Here is a 24,285-nt window from a genome sequence, read left to right as displayed (position 1 = left end):
TACCTGATAATGAATATACAGGCGAGAAACGGTCTTAAGCAAAAAAAAAAAAGTTCATTATTCTAGTTTCTTTGTCGAGCTCTCAAGTGAAGTGATGACCAGTGAGGAATAAAGAGGAAGGGTCAGGAAAGAAAAATTAGCAAACTATCAATTTTTGTCATAACACTTCAATAATCATACCTTCTTATATTTTATACTTACTGGCTTGAAAGCATGCTAGATCTTTTATGCTCGCATGTTCGCATACGAGGATGGTTGGGTGGATATTTTACAGTTTCACTGGGTGCAGTTTCTGCTTGCGTGGTCACAGGCATAAATAATAGACACCTGCTCTCATCCACACAGCTTTCCTGTCTGTAATAATCCTTTTATTATTTTTTTTTCATGTTGTAATCCATTCGTACAAAAGGTTGAAAACATAACGAGCTATACTATCAGCCATCGCTGCTGTCTGATCGCTTGTTTGCTTATTACCAAAAAACTATTATGTTTATGCGTGAGCTAAACGCTATGCTCATTGACGAAAAGCAGAAAGCAAAGAAATTTCTTAGATGAGTCTCTTTGCTTAATTCAGGATTGGCGAATTTGCACAAGTCCATGGACACAGTTATGTTGTCGTGGTGACTCAAAAACTGACAGAGACGACGATGGATTTTGTAGAAAAACTTCAAGCAATGTAAGTCAGTCAGTCAGCTGTCCCTTGACCGGCACTTGTTGGTTGGGGGTAAGGGGTGAGCACATGGACAGACGAGATAGCTGACAAGTCCCACCGCTCTTCCCTATTTTGGGCGCTAGTAAGCAGATCATGTACAGTCTAGTCTTTATCGTTCGTAAGCCAGTTATTCCTCGGTCACCGCGGAATGGACTACCCTCCAAAGTGCCTTGAAGGATAGTCTTCGACAAGGTGTCGTGCCGGGTAGAGGTTCCTGGTGTCCTACAAGTGATGCAATCTTGTTTTGTATAAAATCGTTGGTTCTATGTTCTCTGAAATGCGCTTTGCCTGATCAGTATTGAAACTGAAAGAAAGTCCCGATCTCTCTCGCGTATCTAGAAAACTGGTTGCTAGTGTTAGCTAGACACATACAAAAATGTAGACATAGACACATGGACATAGACATAGACACATGGGAGAAAATGAACCTAATTTAGTATTATGCTATGTAAACAGTAAGTCGTTAAAGTAAACCACACATGCAAAACACGTATATCTTCATAACTTGATGTTGGTACCACAGGACTGCACATTCGCTTTATGAACCAAAGTGCACGCGTCCATTCACTTTTTTCTTACTGTTGGCCTCGCAGGCATCTGTCGTCACGCTTACAGATTATCTTGGCCCACAGCCCATCCGATGCTACGGAGGCTATGCTGGATATTTCAAAGGTACGAGGACTTCCACATTTCACTTCTCTGTCGGCCACTGTAGCCCCAATACCCAGCAGTTCAATCTGTTTCTCCTTCATAAGCATTAGCTTACATTTTCTGTACGATAATCCACACTTAAGTAATTTCACACATGTACACGCGCGCGCGGGGTGAAAAAATGGCACATCCACGAAAAAATTCTGAAGTAGAAATTTTTTACCTCCCCAGGGATATGAATGGTTAAGTGAGTGTCATACAAAACATCTGCTGCAATACCTTCGGAGAAAAGTTACAATAGGGTCGCAAAGAGCGGGTTGAATAAGATTTGAATAAAACCAATAAAACTGGGATCGGTTACGAGTCTAGCCGTCTGCAATAAACGTTTCTTTCGCGATCAGTCGAAACTGGATGTCAGCTTTGTATGACTGCAGACAATTAAGGATTTTGTCCATAATCTCCTCACCGTGCACACGAGAATAATTGAAAGCTGTTTAGGGAAAATCTTTCGAGCGGAAGTAAATCACATTTTTATTGCAGACAGTTTACTATGATCTCAACCACCTCCTGCGTACGACTGACTTGGTCAGTGTGAGGCCGACTTGATGTCGAGAAATAATAATATAATGGTTACATCATTTTAAGTGCCTTGTGCTGTTTCCATACAATGTTTATAGTTGTAACAATTTTATGTCATAGAAACTTTACGCCTTCATTTTAGTCAACTCATTACTGTCATAAGTGTGTATATATTATATAGCGCACATAGTGCTGTTGACATAATCAGTAACTTTACTGCGCAAGCAGGCGCACGCGTACACACATATTCATTATCTTTATCACTGACTTAATGGCCATCCGGTAAAGGGCAAGATGGTTTACACATTGGACAAAAACTATTAAACAACTCCAGTTTAATCCTACATACACACAATGCGTTAATCTTTGTAGCTACAGTGTCCACCCGTGGGTACCGCAATGCAGTTACGTTTCTGCCGACTGCTGGACAGGCTTCTTCTGGAGGGCACAGCTCAACGGCTTTTGTCGTCAGTCGGTCTCGATTCCCACCATATCCTTTGAGCTTTACAATGATGCTCAAGGAATTCACTTATAATTAATAGCATCGCCTGCCTGATCTTCTTCTCTGTGTCCTTAACGCTTCTAACAGATCCAGGTTGTGCAAGACGGGATAGGCAGCATTGCACAGTTGGCTGCAGCGTCCTCTTCTGATCTCATGGAATGCGCCCTCGATTCCAATACTTCACAGAATGTTGTCAGGTTTTTTGGCGGCACATCTCAGCAGTAACACTTGACTTTATTGTGTAAAGAATTTTAAGTAATGTACCTAAAACGACGTTCTATGCTCGCGTCTCGTTTATTGCATATATTGTCTTCAACCACTACACATACATATATCGATCGGCTACAAATTAACGTCCTTTTAACGAATGGCAGGCTGGACTGATTGTTGTATACAGTCAACAGAACCGAGATCTGGTCAAAGATTAATTTTGAGTAAACCAACAATCTAAAATGTACGTGCCTGAAACATAGATACTAGATTTAGGGTGATCTTAATGGACATTCATGTTAAATGGATTAATCCCATTCGATTAATCTCGGTTCTATTATAAACCAAAAAATTGTGAAAGCTTTCTAATACATCCTATAACCGCAATATTAGGTATAAGGCCAATGTCATATAAAACTTCAGTTTATATTTTCAGTTTAAAAAGTGTTTTTGCTTCATAGATGATCTTATCAGCTTTATAAATGAGCTCTGTATGGTGAAAAACATTTAGAAGGACAACTTAACACAACCAGAACCCACTCCAAGCAGTTTTCACATTAACAGCAATATTCAGAAAGCTTCTTAGGAACTAAATTTATTTAACCTGTACAGTAATATAAACTGATACATGGAACAATGAGAACCGTGTTTGTGAATGATGAATGCAAGCTGTTTGATTCGGGATAAAAATACATGTAACTTACATCACACTGGCAATTGGGAACAAGGTATCATGTACCTGCAGTAACATGAATTATAAATAAGGTGAGAAGCCCATCATGCATAGAGCCTAGAGGGGCAGGTTCAGGAAGTTTTTACACACATGTACATGGAATTATTATTTGTATCAGGAAATTAATGTGCAGACAGGATTTGGTGCATATTACTTGTCCACATTTCCCAAAATGCCTATATTTAACTTAGTAATCAAAGGCAATATAAACAAATCTCACTAACTCATTACTGTGCACAAAAATTGTGCTTTGCTTGATTTCATACATTGTCTTTTTTGTCCACTATTTACAATGTGTTGCTTTTTGTCTAAAGTGAGATTGTTTCACTTCTGCCTGACAAACTACACAATGCTACAATTCCTAAGTTCAGCAGATTGTATGCTGTGCATACAGAGATGAATGCCGACCAGATTCCTTTTTAGAAAACAGTTAAAATTACTTCAAAATCTACTGTTGTGCTGCCAAAATGTTGCTGATCAAACTGCAATGAACTTTCATGTCATAAAGGGAGACTGAGGTATTGCTTACATTACTTTTAAAAAAAAAGGGTTCACAATAGTGTTTACTACAATTACTTGCAGTCAAAGAGAATTGTTGCTCAAAGCGACAAATCAGCTTTCTACTCTTATAGTGATAGCATAGACAGTACAGATAAATGGTCACATTTACAAAAGATTTGAACTGATGCAAGAACACTTGAATTCAGTGCCCAACAATCACTGCAGGCATTCAACCAAGTGTGTGAGCAAATATGTAAACCCACACATAAGGATCTATTCCACAAGCACGCTCTAGCACCACATTCTTGACCAGATACCAAGATTTGAAAGTCAAGCCCATGTAGTAGAATGTGCCTGACAAATTTTTTCAAGCAACCCTGCTCAGACATATTTTCAAAGGCTCATAAGAGCCACACTAAAAAAGGTGTTCACAAATACAATTTCTGAACACCACCATGAAACTTAACTCATTACATCCATCTCAACTTCATACACAAAGGAAACGAAAACATTGGTTTGGGGGCTATGCAAAGAAGCACAGTGGTAGTGTTGAACACAGTTCTTTAATGGCTGCTGAAGAAACTTTACCATGAAAGTGTTACCTTTTCAAAAGGAAACACCCCTGGTGTGTGGTGTTCATCAGTACTAACTGTATCTGTAGTGACTACCATCAGAAAAGACAATGAAGTCTCTATTCCCATGTAGCAGCAAAACATGGACCACTAAAATGTGGGAAGAATTTGAATGCATGACTGAAACACATATGTCCAGTTATGGCAGCCACGTTAATGTCCACAGAAATACAGCTTGCTAGCTAAACAGGATAGGAAGCTCCAGCACATTGTTTTAAACAGAAACAAGTGTCAAGTTCTTTAGGAGAAGGCAACAAAGAACATGTGGGAGGCTCTGCTTTTAGCTGCTAGTACCTGCACTGGACACTCAGGTCTTTAACAGCCTTAGATGTTGTTTCACACAAACACTGTTGGAATAATCCTACAGATGATTGCACTATAGCCAATAACTGCCACACAAGTGCTCTTTCTTTGCTACCCTACCCCCCAAAAAAATGCCAACAGGATATGCATACAGCAAAATACAAGTAGTTAATGATCATATATCTCTGCTTCAGAGAAATATTCACACATTGTGAAAATGTTTCCTGGAATGAAATAAAAACCTGATACAACACTTTAATTTCTAAAAAATCACATAATGGCCCCAAAGTCAATAAGGCCCATGGCACAAGTCCAGCTTTCAGCATCACTTATTCTTGGATAATACAGGTGTCACATCCGTCCATTCCTGTCACCAAACAACTCTTTAAAGTGTTTCAAAGTTTTAGGATCCTGTACATTAAGTATGCCAAACGCATATGATTACATTGAACAATGATGTCTGGTTATAATGTCACAATGTCAAAACTTGCTCCACATCTTTAAGATGTAACCAATTGTCATGCTATTCCTGGTGCTTAACAAGTCTGCACATAGACTATGCAAAACAGTGAAGCTTGGAATATTTTCTGAAAGTTCAGTTGACTAGTGACACAAACCGTAACATCTGGCTTTCTACAAGTCCTTTCCTGAGAAATAATCATTCCATTAAAATTATTGGATTATTTTTCTGGACTTTATGTGAACCAATTCAGGCAATCAAAGAACATACAATTCAACGGGACCAGCTTTAGGTAGGCTTGATAATTTGCTCATTCTTGACTCAGATCTGCAACTGACTTTCCAGAAAATATTGAAAGTGCACTTCTCTGTATTTTACAACAGACTGCAAACATCTCTCCAGTTCACAAAAATGGTAGCACACAAGATAAATTTTTTGATGTTTTGAAAGCCTGCACACTATAAATGAAAGCATTAAGAAAACAATTCCAGCATCACAATGCTTTGGCATAAACTGAAAATATGAACTATTACATTTCAGATGTGTTTATTTAGCGAGTTGCAAAAGATTTACTTGACTTTCCTCAACTTCTCTTTCTCATTTTCACTCCTTTTTCTCTCTTACACATCTTTCATTACTTCATAAAGATTAAAATTTTTTCATGTAAGACCCAAACAAGTCCTAACTTTCGCCTTCATGTAGACTAGTTCTCATTACATCAACAGTCCATACTATCAAATGACAGTAAATGAAGCTCCACTTGTGTCCATGCTAATCAAAATCATCCCATTTCCCCCTTTTACTACCACTGGCAGTAAAAAATGACATTCAGGAAAATGAAAACGAGATGCATTCCCGACAGCTGGTTGTGAGTGTGCAAGTGGGCATGCACTCAAACACAAAAGCTTTCTTGCACACACATCTCTCTGCAGAATGTATTTCATTTTGAATTTTCAAAAGAAAACCCACTTGCTCTTGGTGTGTCCAACATCCCTGTATCTGTCACCAGGTGTCACATATTTGGATGGAAGCTAAACTATACATGCTGCAACCTATGGGTTTTTATCCTTAACACCTGCAGTCCTGACACAATAGAAATTACTGGTGATGAGGATGTAAGCAAGAAGTATTAACACTTCATACCTTGCAGCACCCTTTTTGAAATGAAGACTCATGTGTACACCTGAGTATGACTGGGAAAGGCAGATGATTTAAGAGCCTTTATATTTAGCACATAGGGAAATTTTTTTTTGTCTGCGCAAAGGTTGCTTTTAAAAAAAAAAAACAGCGCAAGACTTAAGGAAATTACCCCGCATTGACCATTTCTCTTGTGCAAATCAGGAAAGACCATGTTATAAAAACTACATTACCCATATAAATACAGCAAAGCAAATGAAGAAAAATATCCCATAAAGAAACAAGACAGTGCAATTCAGGAAAACAATTAAACCCCTTAATAAGTGCATGGCCCTTTTTACTTAGACACACAAAGAAATGTCACAGTATTGTAAAATTTTTAGATGTTGTATGTTTCTGAATATATTTCTGGTTGTTCTGTTTGCAGAAAACTGCCCCTTATTGTCTTCCTTGTTGTGAAATGGTATATTCCATGATGGCTAATGTCAGGATGTAATGAAGTGTTGCAAACAGTTCATTTGCTGGGTAAACCTTTCATTCCCCCTAATTTTTATGGATAGATATTGTGAATATCTACTCACCAACTCAGCATTAGATGTGTTTAAATTCCTCTGTGTGTGTGTGTATAAAATAAGGGCAAGTGCACACATAAACACCCATAACCAACCACTCAACTTACCTATTGACACTTTTTAACCCTCTAAGCCGTGACAAAACACACCAGTGGCTCTCACGCTGTCACAATACTTGAGTAGATTTTTGCAATTACCACCAACTTTTCAAAATTTAGATGAAGTTGGTCTAGAATGCTATGCAAGTGCAGAAAGCTTGTGAGACCTCATTTGAAACATAAAGTTAACTACAAACTAAACCTGCAAACATTTTAAAAGTAATTTTTTTTTGTTTTATGTTCTACATAAGCTGTCTTTCATGACATTGAGAAATGAATATAATAATTAACAAAAGTAACGGAAAATTTGATCTAGCCTAAAACTGAGACCATTCAGCAAAAACACATGGAAAACCCCAACAATATACAGTTCAAAGCAAAGTTTTTCCTTCCACTTTCGTGGTATTTAAATAAACTTAAGGATCTTAGGCTGAACTGCCTTTAATGTCTTGGAAGACAAAACATACAGAGTGAAACCATTTACTTTTAGTATTGTGTAACACACACACGTATCCATCCTGATGCACTTTCATACTCACATAAATTATCAGCAAACCCACAGAAGAAGGAAGAGAGACTCTCAGAGAAAGAGAGAGAAGAGAAAGAGGACAGCACAATAAGAAATCTGCATATGCATATCAGCATTATAAAAGGTTTGCAGTCCTACCTTCCCCCAAAATTCCTACCCTCCCAAAACGTCTCAAGTTGATTTGATTGTGTGCAATTTTAGGTTACATTATTGGTCTATGCAGGTAATGGCTTTTCTCATATAGTATTAATAAACCTTCACTTAAAATTATAAACTTCGAAAATTCAGTTTAAAATAAATCACTTTTGTGGATGTTTTGTAAGCAGCTGTGATTATACACAATAAACAGCCACTAGGGAAATAATTTAAAAAAGTTTAAATGACAAGTTTGACATGTCAGTGCCTAGAATCTACAGTAACCTTTATCTCAATGTCATCTGGAAAGATTTGTCTGAAACTAACATTTTGATACTGCTTGAATTTAGACTCATTTCTCAACCAGATCAAGCAAGATTATTTTTGATTTGCCTTTGAAAATGTTAAGACACTTGACACTTGCTTGCATTGTTACAGTGCCATTGCATTTTTATAGGCTATTCAAATGACTAAACAGGACTAAGACAAAAACTTTGTGCACAGATTATCATCCTTGGTGTCAACAGAAATGTACAGACGACAACAAAGGATAGTTGAACATGGTAAAAAAAATCTATTACTCTATTAACCAATGCCACTGAAGCTGTAACAGCAGCCCTCTGAGCATTTCAAGCCAGACAGAAAGTCAGTCTGGTTTAACTTAGCATAGAACGCAAAGCTTGATATGGCTATTCAGCATACATTTAACCTTGCTCACTTATCTACAAGCAACATAGTAAAAATGATGACCCTATCACAAATTTTGAGGTTTTAGCTGGTACCACTGTATTTCTAAGATATTTGTAATCCATTGAATAGCAATTTCTGAGGATAATCTTCAATACATAATGAGTCTGTTATAACTAGAAAAACTTTTTAGTTTTTTTTCTCTCTCTAAAATGACAGGCTTCTATGCTGTAATAAAAAGCAAGTTTCAACAAGAACATACAGATCCAAATTCCTGTGGTAAACTTAATTTATACTAACAGCTCTCAATTCAGCAAAGAAATATTGCCACTAAAACATTTCCAATAAATTTGTAAATATTCCTCAGGGAGATCCTATGCACCCACAAGTAGAGAGTAAACTTCTGTGATGGAAGAAAATGTTTAAATGTCTCAGAATCTTAAGTTTCAGACTTTTATCTGGTGAAATGTTAGCTACAGCACCCTCAAATGCATATATCTCTCACACGTGTGTATGCACACATGCGCATACACACACACAGATACCAATTAAGTTAAACCTGACAAGCATTTGTCTCATTGCCACGCACAGGCATGTCAATCCTCATTCATAGCCACTGAATTTCAGAAATATTTTGCTGTCACCCACGATAGGTGAGAATTTTAGTATGATACTGTGAGAAAGCAGGCACAAGAACCAGTTCAACTATAATGAACAGCTAGCTGGCCTACGGTGAGTTGCCTCCTGTTTTGTACAGCCAGGAATTAATTTCTGGTCAGATAAATATCTATGCATGTTTTGCATCTACTTCTATGCAATATAAAAACAAACTAGACATCTTTCAACTGATCTCCAACAGATCTGCTGGTCTGTTTAATGTGGATCCTTCTAATGCACCTTTAACATGTATATACACAACCCGATATCTGCTTTTGCAGGCTTAACAGGTATCTTACACAAACGACCTCTTTAGTCAATAAGTTAGTAGCTCAGTACATAGTGAATTCTTTACTCAATAAGTTATAAGTGATAGCAATTAGAACTCTTTTAGGGAATTGCACAGCTTTTCATCCGCTATGGCATTCTCTCCTTTTCTCTGTGGTGTCTGGCATTCCAAAACGTGTCAACAGCATAAGTCAGTTTAACAGCTAGCTGCTTGGCTTCCATCATAAATCATTGCATATTTTCTTCCAGGATAGGCTACATTTGATCAAAATCTGTCTTTATTTTACAAAAATGTTTCAAATGACTATGATTATATGGTTTTCTTATGCATACCCAGTTTCTTGAACCACAAACTTTGCCATAAACTTCTCCTCACCTAATTTAAAAAAATCTATTATAAACTGATATTTCACAATTCCTGGGTTCTACAGTCTCACAAACAAATAGAGTTCAGGAACAGTGAACTATATAGCAAATTTTGAGCTAATAAAGTCTAAAACAGCTAATAAAATAGTCTAAATTTGCAGTAAGAAAGTATTTCAAATGAACTTATTATAAGCCAAGTATCTCTTTAAAAAAAGGGTCTGCCCCCCCCCCCCCACCTTCCTCAAACTCAATGGATACAAAACTGAAGAACCAGCTGAACTTGCATTCCTGTACTTGAAGTAGCACCAAGTTGAATTTTAAGCGCATGACAAGCCAATCTGTTAATTTTAAGAATAAGCATGCATAGTTCTTCCAAATTTTATCTGTATATAAGCAGACACTGAATTTGTGAATTGTATGGATTTATTCTACAATAATCTAAATTCACATGTGTATGGGTATATCAGGGAAAAAACACATCTGTCTTATTTTCCATCATGTTGATTTTCAAACTTTGAAATCAATGAGCACTTGTTAAAGACATTTTTTGTGGAAGATACGATTTAGAAATCTTTAATTAAACAAACATAAATAGGTAATAAATAAACATGGAAACCATCAGCTTTCCTTCCTCTCGCTGGCAATGATGAGATTACAGTTTCTTCAGCTCTTTATCAAGAAAAGAAGTATAAAAGTCTTAGCTTTATTTTTTTTTTATTATTCCCCCCAACCCCACCACCCAACAAAAATGGGGATAAACCCCCCGTTTGCTTAAAAAGCCTCATCAACTTTATTTTTGTGTTTTAAAACTTGTAATCAGTAAAACACAAAAACGAGGCTTTCAGTCCTTGAAAATATAAAAGAGACTGCAAAATGCCCATAAATTTTATAGCTTGTAGTAGAAGTTCATGTTCAGTAGTCAGAAGCTGAAAGTCCAGACTGACACTGAATGGATTGCATGCCATGAGGTGCTACTTCTTCAAACCATGTGGCAAAGTTTTTTTTTGTTTCTGATGTCCAGGAACGAGGCCAAGAGAAGTAGTGATGTCACAGGAGACAAGAACACCCGATGGACGTTTAGTACCTACTAGGATGTTCCAATGATGTGTATAAAAGTCCAGCACACTTTTCGTTCTGTCTTCACATATTTGTGGAACAAACTAACAGCAGCTAAGTTCCTCTGCTCTGAGCAGAGCTCATCCAATCCACGAAAGTCCATGTGTCACCAAAGAAACTGATCCAGTGATCCCCACTCCACACAGGTGCTCACAAAGTTGATCTGGCTGGGCAGCCTGCCCTACGTCTGTTTCATGCGCTTCCGAGGAGGACCCAATGGTGGGCTCTGTTGAGAGGCTAATGCTCGGAAAGCTTCTGCAATAAGGTGGGGATGAGTTGTGATAATGTCTTTCCAGCCAGCAGAATCCATCACGTCAGTAGCATGGCTGGAAACAGAAAATAACAGATAAGTTGCATGTCAAAGACATAAATAAATCTAAAGAATACTTATTCATAAAATCACATTTATTCTGATATATCCAGAAGAAGGGAGTGGGTAGGTGAACTCTTGGTAGCCATAGAGGTGTAAACTGTCTCTTCAAATAGCTGATCCAATACATGACAGCTTGCTATCTACCGCTGTCCATCTTCTTTGAAGGAAATTTCTGATTCCAGCATCCAATTAGATGGAGTTGCAGGGTGTGCAGAGGTATGTATGAAGCAATGATTATTGCATATATCAGTGGTTCTCAAAGTGTGGTCCGCGGGCATAAGCCAGGTGGTCCACGGCTGACAGTCGTCATATGTCAGCAAAGTGATGTTTAAAGTGATGAATTTCTCGCATTAACATTTTAATTACAAAGAAAGAGGTAGGTAGTTTTATGTCAACTTATTACTATACTACTGTCACAAAAGGACATTTAGTTTTGAATTGTAATGAAACAAATGCGGCAATTCAAATTTGAAATTCATAGTACGGAGTGACTTTTAGGCCTTGGTGGTCCGCCATATTTTTTACTTAAGTAAAGTGGTCCGCGGTCCTAAATACTTTGAGAACCACTGGTATATTTCATCCATGCATCTTACCAGCTGTTTTCCACTCTTCTTTGTCAATAGCTTACAAATACATTAACTTGGTGAGAGGACAAAAAAATATAAACATATAAAAATAATAATTTTGGACATTATTTCTGAGTGTTTCCTTTAAATTTTTGTTTACTTCAAAATGGTCACTCACATTACCAAAGGAAAAGCTGAATCAAATATTAACAATTATTTCCATTAAAATGATTTCTTTTCGGAGTAGGAAAATGGCCAACAGGTAGCATAGATATATTATTTCTTGTTAAACTTTTACTTTAGTTGACAATCAGATGCTTTAATTATGCTAGTTCAATGAAAATATTATTTGATCTGGCAGATGATTATTGTTCATATAAAAGCAATAATTTTGTTTAAATTTGAAATCACAGATGGTTATGTGCTCAGACAGTTATAAGAATGCCACTACTTTTGACTCATTGCATAGGGCACTGCCATGAAGGTCAAATCTGTCTACTGAAAATCACCACCATCAATCCCATCCGATCAAAATTAGAAACAAGAGGAAATCATCTTCTTGAAAACAGCTCTCTCTGTTAATACTGAATGATTAATTTAACGACTGAAAAATATATTTTAAATTGGCTATGCCCAATGAAATACTGTTTTCAAAATATTTCAAGTATGTATATCTGATCAAAAATATACTTACCAGCCCCCACCACTGTACTATCCTTATGCCAAACTATCCCCAACCTCCACACATCTAGTTCTTCGGTTACCCTTAATGACACACATACACAAAATACCTGTTTATGAAGTCAATGGCATGTGACTTGAGTTGATCAGCACTGTGCAGGTCAGCCAAGACAAGTATCTCACATACATTGTCTATCATAAGATTTGTACAAAGAGCTTCCTCACACATCACCTTCAATCTCTCTAATGCATACTGCAACACACACAAATTCATTTTTAGATGTCAAAAGCAGTGTGTTTAGCTGACATGCTATGAGGCTCCAAGCACAACCTAGAGAAAACAACGAACATCACAACCACTCATCTCACAAGCAGAATGTATCCTAAAGACAGGAGAAGTGATGATAACTTGTAGCCGATTTTGCAACAGATGATAATTAAAAGCAAATAATACAAGTAATGCATCAAAGAAAACAAACAATCCCATTAACTTCTGTAGCCAAGCGTATCCCACACTCTGCAAAAAGTATCCAGTTACATTATTTTTATTAAAAGCATAAGTGTTCTCTCTTAACCGTGTACTACCTTGTCTGCAGCTGCCAAAAGCTCATCTGCCATCTTTTCTAAGTTTGGAGCCTTGCCTGTGTAAATAAACCTTAACATTTCCCGCATGACATCATGGTCCACATCTGTTATTTCTACACGATTCTGCAATAATAGCCATGTCAAAGTGTGACAATAAGCAATTTTTTAAGGATACAGTCTATGCTTGTAACTATGAGTAGCACATCTGACAAACATATGAAGTGACTTATTCTTGTTTAAAAACTATCCAAAATTTGGTTGTAAAGGCCAATTTGAACTGGGGTGGGGAAATAAGACTTAGCTTGTTAACATTTTTCAGTTCTTTTCTAGGTCAAGTGAAGGCAGTTTGAAATATCATTACGATGTTAATTTTACAGAGCTATGGTGTAAAGATGTAATCAAAAGAACAATAAATGTGATATTCACAGGAGGCAAAACTAGGCTACATTATCTAAATACAACTGTTATTTACACTTGGTTTAAAAACAATCCCCAACTTTCCAGTTAACTTGAAAGATTCACAGCTCAAAATACTTAGCATGCCTATATTCGCTGATCATCATACTTCCTTAAGAATCATGGTGATGGCTTTTTAAAATGAGGAAAAAAGACTTACTCGCTTGCTTTCTGTCATCTCATGCTCAAACATAGCATAAAACACTGGAGAACGTGCTGAAAAACAAAATACTGGCCTTTCAGAAATTAAGTAAAGCAACATTTGATCTATTAAATACAAGATCTCAATTTTTAAGTATCTGAAGTGTTCTTTGCTGATTTAAGTAAAAGAACCTTAAGCACTATTACATTCAATCAAGAAACGATAATTTTCTCTTACTTTTGAAACATCAAATTTACTTCAGAATCAAATTGTCGATACTTAAAATTGTAAAAATTAAAGTGGTCACAATCATGACTTCTACATTAGGTTTTAAATATCAAAAGGGTTGCACATCTTATTGTCAACTCCTATAAAGAAGAGTGTATGCATACCCTCCTTCCCCACACAGTTTACAATATACCTATTAGATGTGAGATTTTGTGCAGATGTGTCATTACTGAATATCTAAGTATTCTGATACAGTACCTCTCCTTTAAAAACTTATTCTTAAAAAAAGTTTTATGAAAATACCCACCAGCCAAGATGGACTTGTGCACACGAAAGTCATGACCACCCACACACAAATAAACATCACTGAAGGATGAGCTCTGGAAAAGCTGGCCCAAATCCTCACTTAGCCGGCACTCTGGAACCTTGACTGGTGTGCAGTTAGACTGGCCAGACACATTGACTGTGTCCCCCACCACGCTAACCTGTAATATAATTACCAAAATACTTTAAGGTACTATTAAAAAAAAAAACAAAAAAAAAAAAAAACAAAAACAGGCTGATTCCACCTGAAACTAAGGTCACAGTTTCCTGCTATGCTGTGGCATTTACAAATCTGCAATCTCATTGTTTTCTGTCAACAGAATGCAAGTGGCTGTCTGATATAACTGTTGGCTAAGTTCATATCTCCAGCTAAACTGCTGAGGCTGCAGGACAAACATCAATGGATATATGTTAATATTATAAAGACTCTGATCATTGATAAGAATAAGTTGGAATTAGGAAAGGGAGGGGGTAGAAGGAGGAGGGGAGAATTGATGTTTTAAGCCAAGCCAGCAATTAATGCTACATCACAACAACACAGCCAGCCCTGTAAAAGAGTGCCACATAAGAAGCTGCTAAATGCTTATAAATGGTATCACTGACATTTGATAATAATGACATTATCAGTTTTCATATATCTGGTTCATTGTAAAATATATGTAATGAAACATCCTTCCTAACATCTCAATGACAAATCCTTTATGTTTTATGATCTTGGAAAATTTATTTTTCTATGTGCCCTCTTTTAAGTGATTTAAGCAGATTTCTCAACAATAATAATAAAGAGGATTTGTATAGAACCTTCCCAAAAAGTTGTTCAGAGTGCTTTACGTAAATCATATATAGACTTCATCATCAACAACCAAGCACCCATATTTGGCATATTACAGACTTGCGCACTTCTACAACATACACTCATACACAAGTACTTTACAGACATACATGCATACTCATGGTCAGGACAGGGCCACAGTGAAGTCATCGTTCTAAAAAGATGCATCTTAAACTTGAAAAAGGTGCTAAAAGAATCAGAGTGTCAAAGGCTGATTAATAATCCATTCTAAAGGGAAACAATGAATCTGATTCCAATTTCTGTAGGTAGTGGCAGTCAATTTTATTTTATGTACATCACTTCGAAATATGTTTCTGTGATGCATAGGAAAATACAAGAAAAACAAAACAAACAAAAAAAGTAAGGGTCTATCATTTTTAGAAGCAGATATACTTTAAATGTGTGAAGTTGAGTTTTCATCATATTTTCAGAATTTTTTCTGCCAACTTTGAAAGCTTGCCACTTTTAGTGCCAAGTGAATGTAATAATGACACCTTTACATTTTGAAACTATAGGTTGGTCCTAGTTCAGACAAACAAAATCAACAGCTCAGGATTGACAGTTAATCTTTAACACGTGATCCAAAATAAGTCGAAACGAAAAATTTTGCTGATGTGATTTCACCTAAACAGCATATTTGAGAGCTTCGAAAACAAAGTGCAATGCACTATTACAAATCCAAAATGATAAAATCTAAAGACAGTAGCAAGAACTTTGCTCTCCATTATTTCCAGCTGTACTAGTATCCAAATCCTTTTTATTTGTAGCTCCAAAGTTTGATAATTCTCTAATTTGTTAAGTGGAAAAATGTGGAATTAACATATCACTGTTGGAGACATCTGTACCTTTTAAACTACAACAGATACAGCTATAAAATTCAGCAGGATTGTTCAGGGATATGTAAACTATTAGTAAGCTATAAATCTATCATAAAACATTCACTCAAAATTTACAGGAAGAGAAAATAGATAAAAATAAAATTCAAAATATCCATGCATTCATTAACTAATTTACTCAATGTTACGAATGTTATTTTCAACAGATTTTTCATGGACATGTCAAAGTTTACTATATTTTTCAAACGTAAATTTTTCTCCTAACCCCTAAGACAAAGATTATTAAAAAAAAATCCCCTAAATTAGGGTAATCTTTCCACTTTTTACCGGCTGTGTTTCTCAATTTCTGATCCTTTAAATCAGCAAGCAGCATGGAATTTTTCAGTGGTAATGTTTTCACTTTGTCAAAAATGGCCACCATCCGAAAGCAAGCGTTTAGGAGAGGTGTTTGTTTTTCTCTTCAGCACGCAGAACAATAAGACCCCAAAATAAAATACAACAGTAGGAAGTCCAATTCTTAATTCATGTATTTTTCTCACAACAAATTAGAGGTATAATGTACTAAAACTTTTGGGCTCTTTCATGCATTTCTGTGTCCACCACTGGGTGACTGCTGATACCTAGTTTGTAGCAACTTACAAGAAAAAAAAAAATAAGACTCAAATTTTCAGGCCAATAAGAATGCATTCAGAGCATAACAACTTCACATTATAAAAACACACAGCGAAAAAAAAAAAGAAAAATCCCACTTATTTGTGTAAGCTCTTACTACTAGTCTGCATGCATCTTGTGTCCCTTAATTCTTCGAACTGACAATCCCTTAAAAAAATTACAAGAATTACTGAATAAAGTGGTACAAAACAATTCTTACCTCACAAAATATTGTCAGTTTGTCATCTGGTAACAAACCATTTGCTTCATCCATCAGAAAGTCACGGCGAATAAACTTTTTAAAACCCCAGTCTTTTCCTTGAACAAATCTATATGCACGCTGGCTTTCTGAAATAAGAAATGAAACAGAAAAGTAATATGTAATATCCAACACACAAATGCATCTTTTAAAAGTTTCTACATAAAGATTCTTCTGGGTTTAGAAAGGAAATATATGTTTAGAAGCTAAGTTTTCAGCAGAAGAAATTTAAGGTGATTTTAAAGTTTATTTTTATTTTTCTTCCACTTTTCTTATTGTTCAGTTTTCATCTCAAGATTTTTTTCTGCAGCATAAAAAAATTACACTTCTTACATAGAAAAAAGGTAATAGGTGAAATATGACTCTTTGCAATTACACACCCATTGCCTTTGTTTCTTCTCTTTTGGCATTGAGAATGGAGAATTTGAACTTGGCACGCACTTCACTCTTGTTGCATGACACCAACAGAAGGTATAAGGACAAATAATCTTTACTTTCTTCATCCAAGCCTTTCGGATTAACACGCAGACACCTTTGAAGTAAGAAATAGAAACAGGTTATAACTGAGCAAGATTATTTTTAAGCACCTTTATTCAAGTTCTTCACAATGAAAATCGGTGTACTTTAAAAATGATTTATAAAGTTGTTATATAGTTATGAATATCCAAATGAAAATGAGAACCAAATGATTTATTAACACACAAACATATGTGTATAACAGCATTACATGAGACATAAGGGGGGAAAAAGCCTGAAAAAAAGGGAAGGGAAAATAAAGAAAAGAATTTTAAATCAAACATTTAAAGCTTCACTTTCACAAAAACTGGTGCCAAGATAACTAAACTTCCTCCTAAGGTCACAGGACTGCCATAACATTTTCCTAAACCAATCTCCCTCCCAGTACTTTCCTGAAGGTAAAAGCTGTCAGCTAGGAGCATGCTTAGAGGCAGGCAGACGAGGCATCTGCCTAGCGCCCCATACTTTTGATAGTCATCAGGGCCCCCACACTTTTGATTAAAACCATGGCAATCATTGCGTTGAGGCCCTGTACATGCCCTATGCTTCGGGCCCCAAGGGGGCTAAAAACAAGCCTGCTCTCAGCCTATGGTCAAAAAACACAGCCAACTGTAAATGGTTCACTATGTTTGCAACACCACACAGAAAAAGCAGAAATGAACACCCTCTTCTACTGCCTTTACCTTCTAATAAAATACCAATCAGCTTGGTGAGCAGGCAGGGGTTGAAGGTTAGGGCGGGGTTTAAGCACAGGCTCAACCAAGCCATATAGACCAATGACCGCAAGTTGACAGCATTAATCACAAATACACCCCTTCTTTATCTACGTTATTTCTTCCCCTCTACAACCCAACACAATCTTGCATACAGTATTGTACAAATTGCATTCAAAAATTTATGTTTTGCTCTGGGGCAAATCCAATGCCAGTCACACCACACACAAACAGAAATGTAATTCCAAACTGCTGCTGTCTACTTCTACATTATAAACTCTTCTTGGACTTATTTCTACGGACTGTGACTCTGGTAATTCAACCAGTTTTTCTCCATTTGACCATTTATACAGGTAAAGACATCTACCTCCCTCAGCCTTTCAGCTCCATTGTTAAGCATAAATTTTTCAGGTGGGACAGACAGGAAGCATGAATATTAGGTTCCACAAAACAGTTGTGCAGAATTTTACCAGTTTACACTTTTACAAATTAGAAAAGAGTGAAAGAATATCTCCGATTTCAACACTGTAAAGTCCTCTACAACATAGTGACATCTGCTAGAAAAGTTCTTTATATAAAGCAGAATTTTGCCTCTTTATTTTCAATCAACTATAATACTGTACATGCACATATAAGAGGCTCTCTATGCACTACAAAAATGTGTGCATGTACTTTAGGAAACCAGAGATAGGTGGAGGTTAGGTTTAGTAAAGTCCTAAGGCTTTGAAAGTGCAATGTTATGAATTAGAGCAAACTGGATGCACTAATTTTCAGTCTTTATTATTCTTCTCGGCAAAAAAAATTTTTTGGTGGACTGTAATGGGATGGAAATAGTTAAGTGCACAAACCTCATCCACATACTTACATTAGTCCCTGGTTTCCAGAAAGTACATACTTGCATGTGTAACCGAGCAAGCTTTTAAAGGCACAACTGATGCCTACTTTCAACGGGTACTAGTGCTTCTTCATATATTCATATATTCATATATAAAGCACGTTAAGTCCACCTTTGGGGGTGGGAAAAGAAGCTGCATAAATTATCATCATTATAACTTGCCATTTTAGTTTGTCGTTGGCACCTGCTGAGAACGTGGAACTTTTTAGCACCTCTCCCATCTCTTCCCGACAAAAGCTGAAGTTGTTTATGGTCCATATGTAAGAAAACTTGATCACTTTCACCTGCATCCAAAAGAAGATTTTCTTTTCAGTCTGTCTTTTATACTGTCACAGACTCAGCTAAAGTATGTTCTAGACATACAAGCAAAGATTCTCTCTCTCTTACACACACATAGATGAACTATAAACTAAGCAGCAAAAAAATGACATCAGAATGAACAAACCAAAAGTTGAAAGAAAAACTACACCACAAGAGACAATTCCTTCAGCTCTAACAGGAAACGAAGCAAATCACAAAAACAACTTACCCCGTGGTTCTCAAACGGATGTGCTTACAAGGGGGGAACGAAGGTGGTCATTTTTTAAAAGTTTCTTATACCGGTATTAATGAAATTAGCTTACATTGCTGGCTAAGGGGGGCGCGTGGACGTACCATTGTTCGTCAGGGGTGCGTCACAAGTAAAAGGTTGAGAAACGCTGAACTAACCTGTGTGTAACACCAGTTCTCAGCCACTGGACAAGAAACCTCGGGGATGGGAGGCGTCGACACTCTGCAGACGGCCATCCTCGAGTTGTCCGGAGACGAGGAGGTCTCGCGTTCCCCCTGGTCCGTCAGTTTGGCTGCTTGGTGGTGGCACTGACTCTTAGATCACAAGAATGGGCAAAGTGATGCTTGGATTTCACTCTGTAGAAGGGGAAGGAAACATAACAAGTGACTATGTGCAAAACTATATATGCATGTATATGGAAGAGAAAGGGAGAGTCAACTGAAAACCTTAAAAGTGTGATCTAAATTAAGGAAGATGGATTTTCTATTCATACCACATCATATGTGTGTGTGTGTGTGTGTGAGTTGATAGTGAGAGAGTAAGTGAAAATTCATGATAATAACTAAAACATGACATGTTTGGTATCTACATGCATGTGTATTTCTCTATATCTTTGCTATTTCTAATTTAAAACTGAAGAAATAAGGTTTGCTTTGCATTTTTTTATTATTTATTATTATTCATACCTTAAATAAGACTAGTCGGTCAGCCAAAGCTAAAGACCTGACATGCCTTCACTGTGTTTGAACAGGCTCCTTTCCCCTGCATCAAAGTTGTTATTTCATGTTCATTTCTTTAGTTCTTCCCCATACTTGAAAGCACAGCTTGCCACCAACTAAGGGCTTCACAAGCAGCATGGGCCCTCTAATGACAGTAACTGGAGCCCTCAATGAAATATGTGAGACAGAGGAGACATACAAGGCCTGACTGGAGATCCTAACAGGTAGGGTTGTGATAAATGCTGCTTTAGTTCACTGCTTTTACAGTTGATCAAGCTTGATCAATATACTGCCTTGTGCTGTGTTCTAACATTATAGTTTTCAGTCTCACAACATTTTTGGCAGCAGTTTATGTTTGTCATTATCTAATGCATCTATGGTCTGATGGTTATTATTAATAAATTACAGAATTTGTACTTAATTTTCCCATGTGGGTGTGTGTTCAATGTGTTGCACACCAAAAACCACAGACAGCTGACAGTCAACCACACAAGAAACATCAGCATCAGTAAACAGATGGTACCATGGAAAACATGAACAACTAAGTGCACCAATGAACATTAAGAACTAAGGAGAGAGTGGAAAAGTATGCTTGATTATGTAACATATTTCTTAAAGACAAGGGTTATGAATTTTGAGGCTGTATTTGAAGACTTTATAAACAGGGTTCCAAAGGGCAAACAGTGAGGCTCAAGGATAAGAACCATCTGCAGAATTTCTCCTGTCTGATGCATGGCAGAGAGTAACAAAGGTTTTGACGCAAGTGTTACTGAAGGCAGGATTATCTTCTGTCGAATACACTCAAACTGTTCAGCGTGTGAAAATTGTCATAAGTTCAACAAGTCTGGTTAAGAAATCTCTTTACATTGCGTATTCTGTGTAAGTGTGAACTACTCTTGCCCAGCACAAAGCCAACTACACAAAAAATCTTCACTGAAGAATGTGCTATAAAAATCTTGACTATGCATCAAGTTTGTGTAAACAAAGATCCCAGCAGCAATAATAACCTGTAAGATTTAAATTCTTCCTGTCACACAAGAGATCCAAATCTTCAACACGTTTGGACTGCACTAATCTCTGCCAAACAAAGGCTCTGCAATTCCATGCTTCTCATTGTAAGCAAAATTTGTATCATCTAGCAACCTCTAAAATATGGTTCTAACAATTTATTGGTACAACTGCCACTGTGGTTCAGAGATTAACAATAGCAAGAATAAATAGCATCCTCACAATCAGAGTAAGAGAGAGAAACAAAGAAAAAAAAAACCTGCTGCCACATAACAAAATCTAAAACAATCATAATCATATGCATTACTTTCATACACTATGTACTGATACATCATGCTCTATTTCTTAGTCACATATTTCTTATTCGTCATGTAACAATTTTTAAAAGCACTTCTTTTCTAGCTACATCTAATGTTGGAAGACAATTCACTGATATTAATAGCCACCAAATGAGTCTTGTTACTATAAAAAATGTTAATATGGGCAGTCAAGATGAGAAGTTTGCCAGTGAAAACAGAAATCCTACAGCTCATGTTTAACAATCAATTGAAATGGTGAGGGGAAAAAGTTCTTTCATCAGCTTTGCCTGGTAATGGTTAAATTAGCAAAATAATTCACACAAATAGTATTAGCTTAGTCTGAACAGCTTTGGGCAGACTGTTCTAGTCCTTGCAAATATGAAGCACAAGTAATGCATAAACCACAGCATGTTGCTTATTAATAAACTCATTTTAGAAATGAACTCTTTATACAGTTATAGTGATGCATGCTGAAATGTTCTCTGGCAAAGTTTTGCTTCCAAAATCCAGCACTTAGGATGTAGAGACAACACAAAACTGTGACAACAATGGAGGGAAAAAACTGGTTGAAGGGGATCTTATAGAAATCATAAGGACTATAAATGTCTTTTCCTATTTTGAGAAACTATAAAGCACAGCTGTTAGTCCACTGAAAAATGTACTAAGTGGGAAAAGTAACTGAATAGCAGGAACACCTGTATAAATCTTAAGATGTTCTTCTACATTAAACCACTGCTTCTCATCATAATACAGTAATCCCTAATTTATTGCGGGAGATGCGTTCCAAAACCACCCACGTTTACCGAAAATCTGCGAAATAGAAATCGTATATTATTTATTTATATATTTATACACTATGTTAAGGCTTTATAAACCCTCCCTCATATTTACGCTACATAAACCTTTTCCATTTCCTTAATAACCATTCCCAAACTGTTGTTTACAATTGTGAGTAGGCGCATAGCATCTCAGGCAAGCGATGCTGGTTCTCGGTTCAGAGTAAATAATACACTACTTACTGTAATTCATATTAATTTTATTATTTATGTTTCTTTATTGTTAGAATTAATATTAGTAATATGTTTTTATACACTTTGGGCTTTTTTCCTCTCAAAATTCATAATATATATATATTTTCCACTGATCAAATTTTGCAGAAAATCAACAAAGAAGTGTAAATCAGCGAATCATTTTCCCCATTAATTTCTTATTAAAACCTGCAAAATAGTGAAGCCGCGAAAGGTGAGGCATGAAGTGGCGAGGGATTACTGGATTTGAAAACCCTAAGAATGATGATGTCACAGCTGGAGATAAAAATCAATTGCATCTAGGGCATAACATACTGTAAGCACTTATTCTGTCCTAACACTTATCCTAACATGGTAATTATCAAAAAACACATAAAATATGTTTAATAATGAAATGAAATGTGCACCAAACACAAAGTTCGCATTACGACATTTACGATGCAAAACCCCATAAGTCGAAACAAGGCTTTATGCAGTAAATGGGAGATGTGTCGTAACCACGAAACATCGTAACTCGGCACTGACATAACCCGAGGACCACCTGTACTTTAGTGGCATCTATGCTTGCTAACAACTGTAATCATCTTATCTAGTTTTAGGTGTCAAAATCACTTTTCCAAGTTTCAGTTAATCAACAAACTTGGCACAGTGTCAGAATTTTGCCTTTGATGTATTTGTTCAAAGTGTCTTAACCTGACTGCATTTTCAAAAAAAGCTACCTTAATCATGAGCTGCTATTTCCTTGTGATCTTAATAAAGATATAGGTCAAGCTGAAATTATTTCCTTTAAGTTACTCCATATGATTAGATTCATCACAAGTTTTGTTAACAGCTTTGGTTTAAAAATTATATACAATGCTGCTTTTATCCTAATAAGACAAGAAGGAATATAAAGTTATGATTCAATGATGATGATACTAAACAGCTGATTTCTGCACTGGCCTGAAAAATTAGAGACAACTTGTATCTATCTAGAAACATCTTGCACCTATTTTTTGCTTTGAAAACTTTTAACCAAGAGTGGTGTTACATAAGCCATGGTTTTTGCACTTCCTTAATTGTTTTCGCTGTCTTCCCTCCTAAACATCCAATGCTCACTCTTGCAAACTCACGTACGCACATGTCAACGCATTGACACAATGATCCACGTGAGTCTCACTAAATCATACACCTTAATATTCGAATATACTTTAAAACTTCTTTACGCATGTAATAATTAGCTATTACTTTATTACCAGTATTATAATGGCTGAGTAAATAAACCCGTTAAAAAAAAAAAAACCTGAAAGTTCTGAAACGTTTCAACCCATGTTCGAAAACCCACTTTCGGAGGTGACGTATGGCTATGATTTGTTTACTCGTGTTCTTTCTAATTTAAACGATAAAATCAGTAGAACAAACTACTGCTTGAATATGATATTTGATTTTATGAGTATATTTTATATGAGTGAGGAAAATTATACAGGTTGAAGGTACTGAAAATACAGTGTAATATGTCAGCAAAATAAATGTCACATTAACCAGGTACAAGAAGCAGTAGTAACGACCTGTGAAAAGATATATTTACTATCTACTACAAGAGGAAATAGCAGCGTAAAACACTGACCTAGCTTGCCAAGTTATTACGATGACATTAAAGATACATTTCCGTTTCCAAAACGGTAGTCGAATTGGGTATGAAAATGTCCTGACACAAAGAATCACAGGATCGTCGTCGGCTCTGTTCCGTCAATCTTTGCTTGGGACAGGTTGGCGC

The 24,285-nt window shown here is 36.4% G+C and overlaps 2 protein-coding genes across 10 annotated transcripts in view; one reads left to right on the top strand and one right to left on the bottom strand.

Moving 5' to 3' along the window:
- LOC112557041 (uncharacterized protein C1orf146 homolog) overlaps positions 1-3,294 on the top strand; it is an 8,469-nt gene extending 5,175 nt beyond the window's left edge. For all 8 annotated transcript variants that reach the window (XM_025226624.1, XM_025226623.1, XM_025226622.1 and 5 more), the window contains 4 exons: positions 575-676; positions 1,306-1,384; positions 2,315-2,432; positions 2,530-3,294. In XM_025226624.1, coding sequence (XP_025082409.1) covers positions 575-676; positions 1,306-1,384; positions 2,315-2,432; positions 2,530-2,669 — 439 coding nt within the window. In that variant the 3' untranslated portion in view covers positions 2,670-3,294. The remainder of the gene's footprint in view (positions 1-574; positions 677-1,305; positions 1,385-2,314; positions 2,433-2,529) is intronic.
- On the bottom strand, positions 3,234-24,285 carry LOC112557039 (protein roadkill-like). Of its 2 annotated transcripts, none has more exons than XM_025226617.1 (10): positions 24,136-24,285; positions 19,634-19,831; positions 19,088-19,209; positions 17,182-17,333; positions 16,763-16,890; positions 14,207-14,384; positions 13,690-13,745; positions 13,074-13,196; positions 12,599-12,741; positions 3,234-11,194 (listed from the first exon to the last, which is right to left on the bottom strand). In XM_025226617.1, the coding sequence occupies exons 2-10, from the start codon at positions 19,709-19,711 to the stop codon at positions 11,050-11,052; spliced, it is 1,125 nt and encodes a 374-aa protein (XP_025082402.1). In that variant the 5' UTR covers positions 19,712-19,831; positions 24,136-24,285; the 3' UTR covers positions 3,234-11,049. The 2 variants fall into 2 exon arrangements, with proteins under 2 accessions (XP_025082402.1, XP_025082403.1); XM_025226618.1 differs by having other exon boundaries at positions 19,634-19,789; positions 24,136-24,269.

This window comes from Pomacea canaliculata, linkage group LG2 (assembly GCF_003073045.1).
Source record: "Pomacea canaliculata isolate SZHN2017 linkage group LG2, ASM307304v1, whole genome shotgun sequence".
In the NCBI taxonomy this organism is placed as follows: Eukaryota; Metazoa; Mollusca; class Gastropoda; order Architaenioglossa; family Ampullariidae; genus Pomacea; species Pomacea canaliculata.
Note: the sequence above shows the minus strand (reverse complement) of the source record. Positions and strands in the feature narration are given on the sequence as shown.